Source organism: Salminus brasiliensis, chromosome 4, assembly GCF_030463535.1.
Source record: "Salminus brasiliensis chromosome 4, fSalBra1.hap2, whole genome shotgun sequence".
Classification (NCBI taxonomy): Eukaryota; Metazoa; Chordata; class Actinopteri; order Characiformes; family Bryconidae; genus Salminus; species Salminus brasiliensis.
In genome coordinates this window covers 26,299,923-26,317,741 of record NC_132881.1, presented here as the reverse complement: position 1 = coordinate 26,317,741, position 17,819 = coordinate 26,299,923, and the positions used below count along the sequence as shown (strand labels likewise).

The 17,819-nt window shown below is 43.7% G+C and overlaps 1 protein-coding gene across 3 annotated transcripts in view; it reads left to right on the top strand.

Annotated features, from left to right (window-relative positions):
* akt3a (v-akt murine thymoma viral oncogene homolog 3a) overlaps positions 1-17,819 on the top strand; it is a 123,875-nt gene that overhangs the window by 3,715 nt on the left and 102,341 nt on the right. For 2 of the 3 annotated variants that reach the window (XM_072677753.1, XM_072677752.1), the window contains exon 2: positions 13,608-14,024. The exons of the other annotated variant lie outside the window; for it this stretch is intronic. In XM_072677753.1, the coding sequence (XP_072533854.1) occupies positions 13,979-14,024 (46 nt within the window). In that variant the 5' untranslated portion in view covers positions 13,608-13,978. The remainder of the gene's footprint in view (positions 1-13,607; positions 14,025-17,819) is intronic. 3 annotated transcript variants of the gene reach the window in all.

Sequence of the window (17,819 nt, the reverse complement as noted above, 5' to 3'; positions counted from 1 at the left end):
CTAACAGTATCCACGATATGCTTAGAAATGCATATTGTTATCACGATATGATAAAATATCATCATAATGCCCAGCCCTATTGACTATTACCATCATGTTTCACACCCCCACCCACCGCATCCATTTATCACCACGATAAAATGCTTAGTTTTTCCTTGCCACTTTAGTCATTGGCTTGCATGCTTAGGAGATCGGACCTTGAACTCGAGCTAGATACTCAATACAAATACTCTCATGATGATTTTAATGTAGTTTGTTGACCAGTAAACATGATGAATTGGTCAATGTGGTTTAGTTTTCGCTAATGGTCATTTGGTTTATTAATGTCATTTTAGGCTTTTTCTAGTTTTGGTTCTTAATGGGAATACAACCTCATTTTCTGCATAAACACACCATTTCCACCCCTGTTTAGGATGTCTGTTTACTTGTGTTCGGAAACGACAGCAAACCAAACGTGAAGCAAAGTCAAGCGAAGCATTAAATGACTTCTTTATTTCTGCATGGGCCCCGAGTTCTGCTTTCTTTAAAGTGAATGTAGAGAAAGGGAGAGAGAGAAACATCAGCGTGAGTGCGAGAGAGTGTCTGTGTTTGAATTATGGCTGCGGCAGATTAGCGGAACTCCTCTGAGACCACAGACATCCACATCCTGCAGTATTCATTCAGAACTTTCTCATTTCCTCCATTCTGGTTTTGCGATCTCAATTTCTGTGTGTGTGTGTGTGTGTGTGTGTGTGTGTGTGTGTGTGTGTGTGTGTGGCTGTAAGACTCCTCCACACTCACTGAGTTGTTGCACACACACTTATTATTCATTCATCCCCACTTATAACATAAGGTGAACATGGTGAACACTGAAGCTCTAGCTTGGAGTGATTGAAGCCTAACAGAGTTGTCACGTACATTCTGATACATCTGCTCACTGACCTGTAGAACAACAAATGACACAGTCGGCCGTTAAGTCGGAAATCGGGAATAGAGGCTGCTTCCTCTTTCAGTGTGACAACTGTTTGTTTTTTTTTGTTTTTTTGGCCAGCCGAGTGTCTCTAACATGGCTTATATCAGTATACAGCTTGTTACAAGGCCCATATCCTACATATTTCTTGGATTTTCTGGATTTTCCTGCTTCTATTTTGTTCTTTTTTTTGGGTTTGCGTGCCAGAAGTACTCAGGATCCATTACAAAATGCCCGTCTTCTAGCCTGTCTTTAAAGCTGCATTCTAAACTTAGGGTTCAGCCAAGGTTGGGCGGGTCCTCTGCACTATGAAAACTACCAGCCTCTGCAGTTGCAGCGCAACACTTGATGTATTATCATTTTTAAAATGATTTTTTTAACAATCTTTATTATGAACACTATAATAATGATTATAGGCGGTAGGGACTGAAATCTTTATGGCAGGGATTCCACAAGATGTTGGACGCATCCCTTCAAGATTCTGGCCCATGTCGCCCATGTCGTTGTGATGCCGTCATGCAATTCCTCAGTTTAAGTTCTACCGCAACTGCACCTGTCATATTCCGATGAGCCTGTTCCTGCTGCAGCCTCAGCTTTCTGTCCTTGGCTGACAAAAGTGAAACCCGTCATCTGCTTTCGGAAATCCCAGGAGTTCAGCTGTTACAGAAATACCATCAATCAAGCCATCCTCAAAATCACCCGGCCATATCTGCATAATTCAATGCTTTGCCGTGCTGCAACACTATTGGCTTTGCTGATTGGCTGATTAGATAAGTGCATGAATAAGTTCGTCTGGTGAATGTTCAAGGTGAATGTTCAGTTTTGCATGATATGGGCTCCTTACAATGCTGTAAGAAGGACAAGCTGACTTATTACTTACGGTAATCGTAGTCTCATGTAAAGCCTCCTGGGTTTGCTTTTTTTCTTCACATGGATGAAGTTTTTTTTTATGAATTCAGCTGACTTTCTATCAAGGCGTAGATACAGTGTGCTGGTTATTCAGACACCTATGGGATGCTTGGAAAAATTAGATTTGACTGCCTGGCTAAATGAAACCCTAGAGCTTCCTGAAGCAGTCTCATATTACTGGAGCTTTATTTCCATTCATAAGTGCATCCTTAGAGGCGTGTGGAGAAACATAACAGAATAGCAATCATGAGGACATGGTTCATCAGAGGCTTTCAGAATGTTGCCAGCTTGTTTTGATAAGTAATTTGGTCCAGGGCTGACAGTGAAAGGAGAAGTGGAAACCTTGGCGTATCCATCTTGTTGAAGTAAAGGGCAAACCAGCAAACAAACTGGGCCACTCTCCTAGAGGAGGGAAGACAGGGGACAAGAGTAACACTTAATTGGGAAGAAGATGCGATCATTTTACCTCGGGAGAAACTATGGTCACAAACTGCTATTGAGGTATGAAAGTTATTTTTCTGCTCACTAACGTTTTAGTGCCTGTTAACTTAAACCTATATCAAATTCGACATGAATGAGAGTAATTTTGCAAAAAGACTGGATTCAATCAGAATGCTATGGATATACTACCAATTTCTTTTTTTGATGTGTTCAGAAAATAAGCCACCTGGACAAAAAAAATGTATATAGGTGTGTTTAAGGTGGTAGTAACCGCAGGCTAGGGTATGTATATATGTGTGTGTGTGTGTGTGTGTGTGTGTATGTGTGTATATATATATATATATATATATATATACAGTCATACCCGAAAGTATTCATACCCCTGTCAAAGTTTGACTTAAATTTACTTTTATTTAACCAGAAATTATATTTTTGCCTGGAAATGACACAGGCATCTCCCAGGAGATAACACGATGATGTACAAGAGGCATCATTGTGGGAAAAAATATTTCTCAGCTTTTATACACATTTGAACAAAAAGTGGCATGTCCAAAATTATTCATACCCTTCTCAATAATTAATAGAAAAGCCTTTATTGGCTATTACAGCAATCAAACGCTTCCTGTAATTGCTGACCAGCTTTTTGCATGTCTCCACTGGTATTTTTGCCCATTCATCTTTAGTGATGAGCTCCAACTCTTTGAGGTTCGAGGGTCTCCTTGCCATCACCCTGATCTTTAGCTCCCTCCACAGATTCTCAATTGGATTCAAGTCAGGACTCTGGCTGGGCCACTGCAAAACATTAATGTTTTTGTCTGCTAACCATTTCTTCACCACTTTGGCTGTGTGTTTTGGGTCGTTGTCGTGCTGAAATGTCCACCGGTTCCCAAGGCCAAGTTTCTCTGCAGACTGCCTGATGTTGTTGTTGAGAATCTTGATGTATTGCTCTTTTTTCATGGTGCCATTTACTGCGATCAAGTTCCCTGGTCCATTGGCTGAAAAACACCCCCAAAACATTAGGTTCCCACCACCATGTTTGACAGTGGGGATGGCTTTTTTACGCCAAATGGTGCACACATCATTGTGGCCAAACAATTCAATTTTTGTTTCATCTGACCATAAAACAGAACACCAGAAGTCTTCTTCTTTGTCCAGATGAGCATTTGCAAAGGTCAAGCGGGCTTTTGTGTGCCTTTTCTGGAGAAGTGGTGTCCTCCTTGGCCTGCGTCCGTGGAACCCAGCAGTGTGCAGTGTCCGTTGAACTGTCTGCCTTGAGATGTCGCCACCAGCAGAGTCCAGATTCACCAGGATGGCCTTGGTGGTGATCCTTGGATTTTTCTTCACCTCTCTCACTATTCTCCTGGCCAGCACAGGTATCACTTTTGGCTTCCGACCACATCTTCTGAGATTTTCCACAGTGCGGAACTTCTTGTATTTTTTAATAATACTTTGCACTGTAGCCACTGGAACTTGAAAACATTTTGATATGGCTTTATAGCCCTTTCCTGACTTGTGAGCGGCCACAATGCACAGCCGCAGGTCCTTAGTGAGCTCCTTTGTCTTAGCCATGACTGTCCACAAACCAACTGCAGAGAGCTGCTGTTTTTCTCCTGTTGAGTTGATTAAAACAGCTGTTCCCAATGAATCAGGGTAATTAGGATGCTTTAAAACAGCTTGGACTATTGGAATGGTATAGAACTTTGGATTTTCCCATATACTGTGACAGTTTTCAAAGGGTATGAATAATTTTGGACATGCCACTTTTTGTTCAAATGTGTATAAAAGCTGAGAAATACTTTTTCCCACAATGATGCCTCTTGTACATCATCGCGTTATCTCCTGGGAGATGCCTGTGTCGTTTCAAGGCAAAAATATAATTTCTGGTTAAATAAAAGTAAATTTAAGTCAAACTTTGCCAGGGGTATGAATACTTTCGGGCATGACTGTATATATATGTATATATATATATATATATACATATATATGTGTATGTGTGTATGTGTGTGTGTGTGTGTGTGTGTGTGTGTATAGCCGTAGCCTATGAGGGCATGCTCTCTCTGCCCATCTCTATTGGGCGTCTGCTAGATGATGTGTCAGAGCTGGGTACCCAGCGCTTTTCTCCGAGTCCATTGGCTGCCCAGTGACGTTGCATCGGCAGCAGTTAAAGAGGTGGTGGCTGGTTGCGCATGTACCCCTCCCCTCTCGGGAGTATTACGTGTGATATAAGTTGTGATGAGTGGGATGGATAATTGGGAAAAATCTAAACCTACATCTATATGGAATCTAAAATTTGGGAGAACAAAAGGGTAAAAATAAATAAATAAATAATAATCAATGTATTATTATAAAGTATTGTCATATTTAGATACATATTCTGATCAGCAAAACCTTTTAAAAACACAAACTCTGCTGTATAGTGTTTAGTGTCATTCTCTAGCTAAATTAATGTCTCAGCCCGGTCATCCCCAGCCCTGGTCTTGCAGACCCAATGTCCTGCACGTTTTTTCTGTACCCTGCTTTGACTCGTAAGCACCTGTTAAAGAGTTAATTAGTTGAGTCAGGTGTGCTGGGAATGAGCAGCTGGGACAGTGGGCCTCCAGGACCAGAGTTGGAGACCATTGTCTTCACGCCAAGCTAACACACTTCAATACAGTGGCACAATAATGTGGGTTCTATGGTTGAGTTCCTAATGAATGCGTATTTACATACGTTTTCTGTGAAGGAAAGTTTAATTCGGTGTCTGAATGTGTGATTAGTCATGCTTTTAAGAAATAACTATTCTATTCTGTAAATTTAGGACACAGAGCCTTGCAGACGTTCATTCTTTTTGGACTCAGTATGTTGTGTGTTTTCTATAAGATTATAATTGGTGTGTTTGCAGTAGTTTACAAGTTAGGACTCTTTGGTATTTTGCTGCAATTTGACTATAAGCAAGTGAGTGATTTCTTTCAAAACTCTCATCTAGCACTGAAGTTGCTGCTCCAGTTGCTCGTTGCCTGCAAGGCTGATTTGCTGTACAGTAGAATAGTCAAAGGACAGCCAGTTACAGTGGCGAGGGGAGTCTCTCTCTGTATGTGTGTTTAATATTCTCTCTGGGGAGAGCAGCGGCAGACCAGATCCATAAAGGGAGGCCGCGGGTTCCCTTTGTTTTGAAACTGCATTTACGTTAATTAGGTAAACTGAAACCATTTGCAGTTTTAAAACAATACTGTAGTTCATTTGTACTTGTGCTTTAACAAGAGAGAGTATGTGATTGTTTTGGTATGTGGTAAAGTTATGATTGTGAACTGAATCGTAAAGAAAAGTAAATCAGTTAGAAGTGTTTACGTAGCTGAATATTAGCATATGGTGTAAGCTTTTATGAACTGGCACTTCTTCGGTACTAGAACTTGTTTCTTGAGGAATAAATTGTAAGTAGCTATGTGACTTAATATTGAAGCCGATTTACAACCCTGTTATTTTGCCCCAGAATAAAACAAGCTGATTTTTCTTTTATGGTGGGCTTGTAAAAAAACTGTTTTATTAAAAAGTCTTAATGACTCGTATTTATGTCCTCTCTGTGCCCCCTTTCGATGTCCTCTCTGTGTCCTCTAGGCGCTGCGTGTGGTTAGCTAGCAGAAGAGATTGTAGCCAGTTCACTGCGTCAGCTTTTAGCCTAGCTTGCATCACCAGCCATTCGCTTTTTTCAGTCTGGCCTTGTGTCTTCTCCGGTCAGCCTAGCATTAGCTTTTAACGTGCAGTAATGTGCTTTAAATATTATTTTTTAATTAAGGCATGGCTATGTCTGTTTCCCCTTCCAACGTATCTGCTCCTACCCCTTTTGGACAGCCAGTCATAACACAGATCATTTACATAAATCAGTTTTAAAGACATTAAATGGTCATATGTATACAATTTCCTCTTCTGAAATCAAGGGTATTAAAGAGAGTTTATCCTGCTTTTGTTGGAGTAACTGTCTCTACTGTCCAGGGAAGGCTTTCTGCAAGGTTTTGGAGAATATCTAAGGATTCGATTGGGTTCTGAGACAAGCTTCAACAAGCTTTAATGAGGTCAGGATGTTTGGTGATCACCACCTCATCCCGAAAGTATTGGCTGGATCGCCACATCACCCCTCTAGCCCACGCCTGCCTTTCGGCATGGTGCCAATAGGTTCCTGTTTATCTGCTCCAGAGAGTCCTACACCAGTGACAGTATTTCTCTACAGGGTTTGCATTTGCACATCTGTGTCGGCAACGGTGCAACCTAAAGTAGTCCACAAACATTTGGACATATAGTGATAAATGTGATTCTGTGGGACTAGACAAATTAAATTGAGTTCAGCTGTCTATAGAATGAGTTGATCCTTCTGTCCAGGCTCTTCACCTGGCACTTTGCTCTTGTTGATGAATGTATGTAACTGGCTAACAGCTAGTCACATGGTTTGCCACATGGCCTGTCACAATATCTTAGTAACACAGTAACCACAGTTGCCCTGGCCACTGTAGAGAAGAAAAACAATGTGCCATTTTCTTCTTAACTTGGCTGACCACAGGTTCCCTTTGTTTTGAAGCAGCATTTACATGAATTAGGCGAACTGAAACCATTTACAGCTTTAAAGCGATGTTGTTTCAGTGGCAGATTCTGAATGATGGAGTTAATCTCTGTGGAATCTTCTACTCTACTGCAAATATGTGCCGGAATTCTGAAACCCTTTGCTTTAAAACCTTACCCGCCACCCCTAGGACATCCCTTTTTGCCCTCGGCTGGCTCATTAGGAGTCTGTGCCTGGCTCCCCATGTGAAGATGTTTGTGGCAGTCTTCCTGCTGTGGGGAAATCCCTTCCTCATCTTCCACACTGGTGATCAGAATGTGTTTGAACAAGCGTTTCTACCAGTTGCTGAATTTGGAAGGATCTTATTGAATCACTTATTGAATGGCGTTCTGCTGAACTGTTTGTGTTTTGTGTCAGATTAGCAAGTTATCTAAAAAAACGTCCTACTATATGACGAGAGAGAGAGAGAGAGAGAGAGATTACTGTGTACCGGATCCATTATTAATGTTCTGGGCCCGCAGGTAGCTGTACCGATGCACACCGCATATACAGTAGATTCTCTGCAGTTTATCATTTTGCTGAGATTGACATTTGACGAGAGCAAAGCAGAGCGAAGGAGACGCAGGCACTTCAGTCAGCAGCTCCAGCTTGATTTTCCACTGGAGCATGTTTACAAATGGGAAAATTTCTTCAGGGCTATTTTTAAGCGCAGTTCTAAACTCTGTATTTCAGCTTCCATTTTTGTCCCATACGTTCCTAATCTGAGAAGCTTTTAATAGGGTCCAACTGTTATGAAAACGCTGTGACTAACACAGGTTTATGGGGGCTAAAAATGACTGTATCTGATCATATTGTATAATGTAATTTTTCATTTTTATGCAAGATTTAAATTTGATATATTTTTTGATAGAGAGAGAGAGAGAGAGACGTGCCAAAGCAGACTGTCGTATTTCATCAAATAAATAAATGAATAAATAAATAAATAGAAATGTGTGTGTCTATATATATTTTTTTTAATAAGCCGTGAACGTAGCATCTAATGTGTTTTAATGTTAGCATTTCCTTCCGCCAAATTATAGTTCCTTAACAAGCTGCTTGTTGACACGTCACAGTAACAAACTCCACTCACTCACTGAACAGTTCCTTGCCCAGCTCTAGCAATTCGTGTTCTAAGTGTATTCAGCTGTCCAAAAAGCTAGCTTTTACCTGCCCGATACTGGTAGCATTGTGTGATAGGGAGAGTCCTTTTACTCTACTACATATGTGCCCATATTCTGAAACCCTTTTCTTTAAAACCTTTACTGCCACCCCTAGGACATCTATTTTTGCCCTCGGCTGGCTCATTAGGAGTCTGTGCCTGGCTCCCTGTATAAAGCTGTTTGTTATATCTGCCCTGCTAGAGCTGCCCTAGTCAAGTGTAAGGGGCCGTTATTGTGATGTCTGAATACCCAAGAGCAACAACAGTTCAAATTAATGCTGGGGGGCATACATGGCATTAGGCATGGTGCCGATAGGTTCATGTATGTCTGTTCCAGGGAGTCCTATTCTATTGGCAGTACGTCTTTACAAAAACTAGACAAGCTGTATTTGTGTGGAACGTAAAGTAGCTGAATGCATTCATTAGAAGGGGTGTCCACAAACAATTGGACGTACAGTGTAGCAGGATAATTGTGAACATTTCTTTATTCTATAGGAAGCCTGGTACTCTCCACTATGGAGAGTCCATTGGAATGCCATGTAAATAAGGTCAACACCCAACACTAATGACTACACGTGCATATCAATTGTGATATTCATCTTAACAATAACAGTGAAATATTCAGTATAACATGCAGATACTGTCGTTTTCTAGCATGTGTATATAATGCGTGCTGCTCAGATTCAGATTCGGACTACTTGGCGCATTTGATGCCGACTGATGACGTCAGACCTACTCCCTTAGGTGCTCAGGTATGAAATAATCACCTCAGTGATGCTCCACTCGCTTCCACAGGAGAACTGAATCAGGTGGTCCTTCTTGATAGGTCTTTGATAGCAATGGAACTGAGCTTCCTGTCAATCTTAGTGTGTGAGAGGAAAAGCTGAATGCTTTGGGTTGTGTGAGAGAGAGAGAGAGAGAGAGAGAGAGAGAGAGAGATAAGGATGCGGGAGCCGAGGAGGCGGTGCGGAATAGCACGATACATTTCCTCCACTGCTGTGCCATACAGACGAGGGCAATGCGTCAGCCTGAGTCACAACTGTCTCCGGCTATAAGAGGTGCTGGTGTGCGATGGCTCCAAATGCGCCGCGCTCACAGAACCCCAAGGTAGATTGGCTTTCGAATGATGCACACGGACAGTCAGTGCACTCTACTTTGAATGGGCTTTCCAAGAGCTTACCCATCCTTGGGGAAGAGACTCATCCAAGTTCACGTCTTCAGCGCGCGCCTGTGTTTACCTTTTTCGCCTTTGCCTACTCCTCGTTGCCGTAACTTTCATCTTCCTCTTGTTCACCTTCCCAAAGTTTATGCTGGAGCTGGAAGGAGATGCAGCAAACCCCATTTCACTACCACTCTATACAACATGAACTCATTCAGCGCATCAAAGAGGTCTGTGGAAGTACATGAGCTAGAGGAGAAACAAGGAACGCTCTCTTTAGAGTAACTAAGGGCTCCCTCGAGGCTGTGTAGCTGAACCCAATCCAGCGTTATCTCACCATCCCTCTTGTTCTTTTTTTTTTTTTTTTTTTTGCCCATGATACGTGAGCGTCCCTGGAAACGCTGCTGAACATTCCAGTCCGATCACGACAGCAGCTCTGATGCCACAAAGAGCTTGGCCTGACCTCATAAGACTTCCCTGCTACAAATCAAAGAACAAGGACCTCATTGATGCTTGTTTGATTCCCTGCATGCTGAACCTTTATCATATCAACGGCATTCATGCAGCCGCTAGATGCAGCTCTTTGATGGCTCTCACCTACAAGAAACTGATTTTTTTACCTTTTCTACGTGGTTAGATTGACCCCCATGGTGGTCCTGCTTGAGCTTCCTTTGTACCATCTGCTTCCTTAAAACAGAGGCTACAAGTACCACTCGGCACAGGCTAAATTATTTACATTTCAATGGTTATAACACTCCTGGTCAAATGGCATTTTTGTTGATTTTGTTGAGTTTATAGATCATGTACACAACTCCGATATGGAATTTCCTGCTAATCTTAGAGCACAGTATCTATTGATGTGCTGAAATGAACATGTTACGTGGACGATGACCATGGTCACACCAAATTGTATGTTTTATTTTATTCCAAATATGTTCAATTAACATTTTAACCCCTAGATGAATGGTTAATAGGTTATTGTTAGCTATAGTATAGCCACTTAGTTTCCCAGATTCTGTGGAGACCCACAGGGTTCTATTTTAAGGCCTATTAATGAAGTGGAGGTCTACAGACAGGATTTAAAGAGTTTGAGGGGTGGCTGCATCATCCAGCCACACATTCTCGATTTGAGCAATAAAAATAATTGTGGTCATGAGGAATCTGACGTGGTATAAACATGTGACATAAGGACTTTTTTTTTTATTGGATGTTTCATAAGGATGATCAATACTTTCACACTCTATGATCAGACTGAAAGATCTGGGTCAGACTTTGCTCTGTGTGTTTTTGAAAGAAACTAATACACACTCTGATGAAGGCACACAGTTATAGTGTTTAGCTGACGCTCATATCCAGAGGTTACTTGTGGGCCAGTGTCGAGTTAGGAGCCCAAAGACTGTTGTTAATATATTGCAGCCTAGCTACCCAGACTGGGAATCGAACCCCAGTCTCCTGATGGTGTGGAAGCTATATTTATATATATTTAACAGCCCCTTCTATTTATTGCATTTACCTACTTTAAGTTGCATCTATTGCTGACATGAAGGCGCAAATATACACACACACACACACACACACAGCTAGAATAGCTTTCTGGAGCAGATGAACACAAACCTATTGGCACATTGCCTAATTGCACTGTGGATCAGTGGAACTGTGATGGATGCTCTGTCCAGTACTTTTGGGATGAGATAGGGATGAGATGGGAGGGGGGGGTAGGGGGTGATCATCCAGCTTCCTAACCTCATGAATGCTCTTGTTGCTAAATGCAATCAAATCCTCACAGCAATGCTCCAAAATGTCATAGTCAGTGTCTTAGCTGGGCAGTAGAAACAGTTACTCCAACAAAAGCAGAATTTTTTATTTTATTTTAGGAGAAACCATGAATGAGCAGGTGTCTCAATACTTTTGTCCATTTAGTGTATTTAGGTAAAACTTTCTGCTGAGTAAGACTAATGAGAATTAGGGAGAAAAGTTGGCTACCTCAAGCGATATTCCTCAAGTTTTCATGTTCCACTTCAGAATGGCTCTACAATACAGTCATCTAAACGTCAAAACTTAAATCTTCCACAAAAAAAATGTTCCACAAAACACCAAGAAATACCATTTTTCTGCTGAAAGAGCACCAAACGCCTCACTGCTGCAGGCTGCAAATATTGTCCGTGTGAATAATGTATGTGCAGTAACTGGTGGATTAGTGGGAGTTCCGATCACATGGAATTGTATGTAGGTTTGTAAGTTGTTCTGTTTTTTATGAGACCGCAACTCACATTTATTGACCATGGCTCTACCCTATGGTGCTGTGGTCACTGGTTGAAGTTCAACAAGTCAAAAGGTCAGCTTACCATTCTGTGTCCACAAGATGAAGTATGCATATTCAGCAGCGTGGAACATGATCTACTTCAGGGCAGCGTTATTTGAGTTTGAGCACTTTGCTTCTAGTTGTGTTGCAGGAATACAAATGTATGTTGAGCGCGTCTCATCGGATCTTAAACCCCTCATTTGAAAACCAACCGATGGGAGTAGCACAGAGGCCGCAGCTGTTTATGTTTTGCACAAAATATTGAGTAATAATCCTTAATAAGCATGCCCGAGGACAAGATGCAGCACATCGGACATACCTGATCTCGACGAGACGTCAGTATTTGCAGGCCGTGCAGGGAAACCGCCTTCAAGAAAGTACTGTTCCACCATTGTTTTAGTGCAGCTATGAGTGGACCCTCCTGTGATGTTTATGTCCTGAGGGTGTTAGAACTCAAGATACAATAGTGTTCAGGCTGGACATTATAAGTATTTGCTTGATGTAGTATAGTGGATAACACTGCCTTCCTGTGCCTTCATTCAAATGTAAGGGTCAGCCAAGGGTCAGAAATGTACATTTCTGTTGTTGCACTTATTCAAACTGATATCCTGCCAATAATTCTGTGTATTGATTACTGACTCGCCACAAAACCATCACAAAAACCCACCTGTTTGTAGCTCCTCCTAGCACCAACCATGCTCCCGACACTAGGAGGGGGTACCAGCCACTGCCTCTTTTTAAACTGCTGCCGGTGCAGCATTGCCGGGCAGCTGACACACTCTGAGGAAAGCGCTCGGTCCCCGGCCCCTCCGCACCAGCCAGCCAAACATCGCTTAAGAGTGATGAGGGGAGAGAACGCCATCTACCCAACCGTAAAGTGCACATGCCAATTGTGCTCTTGCTCTCGAACTGAAGACCCCAGTGAGGGCCAGTGTGGTAACGCATTGGAAATGCCCCAGAAAATGGCTCACTTTTGAGCAATTTAGATCAGACAGCTAACACATAGTTATGCTAGCCCTCACCCTCCCAGCGTTGGTAGTGCCATGTGATGGGGAAAGACCTAGCTAGAAGACCCAGAACAGCTTCTACTCTTGTAAAAAGGATTCAAGTCTATAAATCTTATCTTATTTGATTGGCTTTAGCTGCTAAAGCGTTGTTAAGATCAGATGCCTTGCTACAACTCTTCCCAAAGGTCTTGAATAGAGCTCTATCACTTTAGAGCTTCACTGCTCCCCTGCTGAATGCTGTGGGACTTCATACCCTTCTAGCTAACGCTTGGCATTGGGCATGGTGACCTGAGGGCTCATGCTTAGCTGCACCAGAGCGTCCTGTTCTACTAGTAGTGCTTTGGAGGTTATATGGTCCTGTTCAGTGCAGAATCTACTATCTAATAATAATATACATATAAAATGATGCCAACCAAAGTTATTGGTTATTTGAATGAATCACTACTGATACAGGCCAGGCCCTAATTTCAAACAAAGCCGTCATGCTCTGTAGGCCTAGATATCCAGATGCAACCATTGGTGACATTACACTCTTAAACAAATTTCCGACAGTAAACAGGGGTGGCTCCTGAGTGGCGCAACTGTCTAATTGTTGGCCTTTTCAACTGGAGATTACAGCTGTGAGATGCCACTGCATCTTCTCTCTGGGTGGGTTGAATGACCTCTCATCTTCCTGTTCACTCAGCCTGATGCTAGCCGGTGCGGGCGTCTTGTTAGCTAATGTAACAGAATTGGTAGTTAATGTTCTCATCCAGATGTGTTCAAAGCTACAACTATAATGCAGTGGCTGCAGTATAGAAAGAACCAGTGGTGCTTCACATGACTAGCCCTCACCATCCCAGGGTTGGTAGCGCCATGTGATGGGGGAAGACCTAGCTAGTGGGTGAGAACTGGAAAGGACTAACTTAGAGAGAAAATTGGGAAAAGCTGTAAGGGGGGGGGTCAAGATGCACGAAGGGAGATGGAACCAGGAGGCTTGTGTGTCAGCCATGCTTGTCGGTTGGCGGAAGAATTTGGGAGGGGAGGAGGGGGTTAAGAACGAAAAGTTCATGCATTCCATTTGTGTGTGTGTGTGTGTGTGTGTGTATGTGCGTGTGTGTGTTTGTTCTAGGCTGAGTCACTGCTGAGGAGTGGGAAGGTCTGAAGAGAGCGTGTGCGCGAGCGAGCGAACAAGCGAGAGAGAGAGAGAGAGGCGTCGGAAGGAGGGGAAAGCCTCCATAACAGCCTCGACAGGAGAGAGAGTGAGCGAACGGACGAGCAAGGGAAGCGACGGAGAGAACGAGAGAGAGAGGGAGAGCACCAGGCAGGGAGGGAGTGAGTGAGACGCTGACCCCTCCCCTCCCCTCTTCCTCTCCTCTCCTCTCCTCTCCTCTTCCTCCTCACCCCCCCCCCACACCCCACACCCCACCTCCCCCCACACCCCTCCCCACTCCTTCTGGAGCTGGCGTGTAGCGGCGGAGAGCACACCGTGACAGAGGCATCATGAGCGATGTCACCATCGTCAAAGAAGGCTGGGTGCAGAAGAGGGGTAAGTGTCTGGCTGCTCTCAGGGGCTCGGATAACTAACGGGCTTGGCTGCGTGTGTGCCTGCATACGTGTGTGTGTGTGTGTGTCTCTGTGAGTGTGAGAGTGAGACTGTGTTTGTGTCTCCAGGGACTGATTCCTCTATCATGGGTGGGCTCTGCTGCTGTAGTATTCCACAGCATGGCTTCAGTCAGATTGTGCTGGTGGATGCTGGGGTGTGTGGGGAGTGCCTCTGTGTTTGTGTGTGACTGTAGTTTCTCACTACATAGATGTATACAGATGGAGGCAGTTGGGAGAGCCCATGTGTTGTTGTTGTGTTTGTGTGTGTATAGGTAAGGATGTGTCTGTCTGTCTGTCTCTCTGTCTGTAGGCAATTCTGAGTGACTGCTGTGTTCAGACCAGTATACATCATTTCACTCACTCTCTCTTATGTGTCTACCTGCTGGCTTTTAATGGTTGGGGTTCTTACAACACACACACACACACACACACACACACACACACATGCACATACATGTACACCCACAGATGTATACTCATATCCTCAGATTCTCATAGACTGAGGCTGAGAGCAGGCTCCAGTGATACAGCATGGCCTGGCAGTATCTTGCTCTCCTTGTTTATCTAGAGGGTCTGAGGTTGAAACCTCATTCCTATGGCAGACTGCATGGCATGTAAACACACACTGTACATACATACAGTTAATACACATCCACCCAAGGCCGGACTGCTGTTGCTCCTCACTTTAAGGTGGCATCTGCTGATTCTTCCAGATATTAATATGGAGTTTGCGTCAGGAACAGCGCCTGCTCTGCTGAGAAGGCTTCGCATTAGATGTTTGTACATTGCTGTGAGGATGTGATTGTGTTTAGCCACAAGAGCATTGTTGAGGTCAGGTACTGATGTTCCACGATTGGTTCTGAATCACTACAAACAACTCCTCCCAAGGTCTTAGATAGAGCCCCATCACTCCAGAGAAGCTCCATAGCTTCACTGCTTCCCTGGCCAATGATCTGGGACTTTATACAATGGGTCCACCAATTAAAATGCCTCATATATGCCACCTCCCCACTTTGTGCCCATATGAACACAATGTGACCTTGTGCCCCGCATCTTCACATCCCACCATGCATCCGCTGGTCCACAGGTGTGTCTGAGCATGTGTTCTGCACATCCAGTCCCGCTACCCCATGCCTGACACCCTTTGGCTGAATTATGGGCTGGTGGTTCGTGGCTGCCACTGTTAAATAATTTAGATGACTTTTTTATGGGGAAAATCCGAGCAGTAAGAAGGTGGGATATATGCCTGATGTGATTTGTGGTTGCCACCACCCCCTCTTCCCCAATCCCTCCTCTTTCCCCCTATTGACAGTCTCACACACACATTAGGGTGTGTGTTTCCACATGGTAAGCTGTAGAACTTGATGATAAACAAAGCTGTATCTTCTTTGCTGCATGTCAGCCATATAAGCTACCTCCAAAGTGGCCTCTTTCCAGGTACTGCTGGTTTGATGCATTGGCTGTTCCAGACTAGGCGCAGTAATATGACGATATCTTACAATTATCATGATAAATTACCATAATATAAATTAATAACTTTATGAACACATACAGAAGTTGCTCATAAGAACCAGCTAAATGCTGGTAGACGACAGCGTTTGAATATTTTGACCTAAATTGATTGGAGCTGTCCCTACCAAGCCATATTTCTGCCTTGTGCCGCCAAATGATTCCGAGTAGGCTCCAAACCTTTCGCGACCCCTGACCAGGAGGAGGCGGATAAGTAGAAGTGTGAGTGAATGAATGAATGGTACACAGTTTCTGTAGCTCATTTGTACTAAACTGCATACCTTCTAATTGGCATATTAATCATTTAGTTTGTATAGGAACGTGTACGGGAGTTAGCAGCTCACTCCTACTGCTTATTTATTGTCTTTGAAAACATGCGTGAAACAGCCAGGAGCTCTGAAATTGTGTGTGTGTGTATGTGTGTGTGTATGAGACTGAATGTGGATTTGTGGCCATGGCCACGCCTGGGCTGGGCCTGTAGCTGTAGAATGGGTTGACTGGGGGTGACTGAGTGTGTGTGTATGTGTGGAGCTGCAGCCCTGGGCTGGGAAACAGACCTCGTTGTGTTGGGCTTGGCCGTCTGCCAGGATGACCCTGATCACCCTCTCCTTTTCCTTTTGTTTTCCCGCTTTGTCTCCACGACTCTCGCTTTCCATTATTGCTTTCACTCTCCCTCCACAAAGTCTTCTCCTTCCTTTTATTTGTTTATTTTTTTGTCTCTCTCGCTCTCTCATCTCACCCTTTTGTGCTTTCTTTTCTACTTTCTTACTAATTTCTCCCCCCCCCCACCCAACTCAGCTTGCCTTGTTGTGTGTTGCTAGACAGTGTTTGCTGCAGTGGACATTTCTTTGGCCACGTCCCTGGCTTGGCTTGGCCGCTGCATCCACTCGCTCGCGCTCTTTTAAAAATAGAGCTGTGTGAAGAGAGAAAGCGAGAGCGAGGAAAAGGAAAAGCAGAGGATGACCAAACCAATGACATAATTTCCTGTTTACTACACCAGTGAATGGGTCACTAGGAGCTTCCCCACGCTAACAGAGACCTCTTTGACTCTGCTCACAAAAACTTGAGGGCAGTGACTGGTGCTGAGGCCACAGGTGCTGCACATCCCCATGGGCCTTTTTATGATGGATATGATCATGTGCATCATGGTGAGTTGGAACCACCAAAAAACACCAGCAGCGCCGCATGCAACAGTCCTATATAGTACAAAGTGGAGTTCTGTGCCTTGTAAGTAAAACCCTATTTTGAAGCTATATAGGACCGTTCAAGCACTCAACCCTCTGTATTTCTGTTCATGAAGTCTTCAGCGGATGGCAGTCGCTAAGAAACCCACACCTGCCTCTCGAAGAATGTGTCTGATCTGTCAGATAAGTGTATGGAGGGCTTTTCTTCATTATGATCAGATCAGGATCTGATTTTACAGTTAATTTCGGTCCTTTTTCACCCTCATAATAGTTTTCTTGACTTTGTCGACTTGAGAACCAGAGATTTGTGACAATCAGACAGCAAAAGCAGACTCCAAAGATGACCACAAACCTGCAAATAAGATAAGATGCTGAGAGCTCTCTTATAGATGCACAAATAAAGCAATTAAACACCTGTGAATCCCCCAAAGTCCCAATATTATGGTGCCTTATAATGGGTGGTCTATGTATAAAAGATTTGAGTAGAAGAATTCAGTTAGACAAATTAGTGATGTATGACATTAAGCTGTGTCATCGATTGCGTATGTGTGGCTGTGTGAGCATGTGCGCGTGTGTGGCAAAGGACCAGCGTCTGGTTATGAGGCTGTAGAGCTCGGTGCAGAGTCACATGGTTGCCATGCTCTCTCCCGCAGGACCTTTGGAACACTCTGTACTGAGGAGAGGATGCAGAGACATGAATGAATCTCTCTCTCTCTCTCTCTCTCTCTCTCTCTCGCTCCGTCTCTCTCTCTGTCTATTTCTCTTTCCACAGTCATAGTATCTATGTAAGCCTTTTCCTCTTACATGAATAAGCACTGATCATATGATGGTCCTATACGTGTGAACTAACTGTGTGTACTCTCGCACGAATGTGTACACACTGACCTTGCAATTGCTCTCCCTGACTGTGCCGTATCGCTTGCTTCACTTCTTTCGTGCTTAGCACTATTCTGTCCTCAAATGTCCAGTTTGCACATCTCCTCTGTGCGGCCTGGGCTTTAAATGTGCCTCTGCAGCTGTAGGCTGTAGTTCCTCCGTAGATGGGT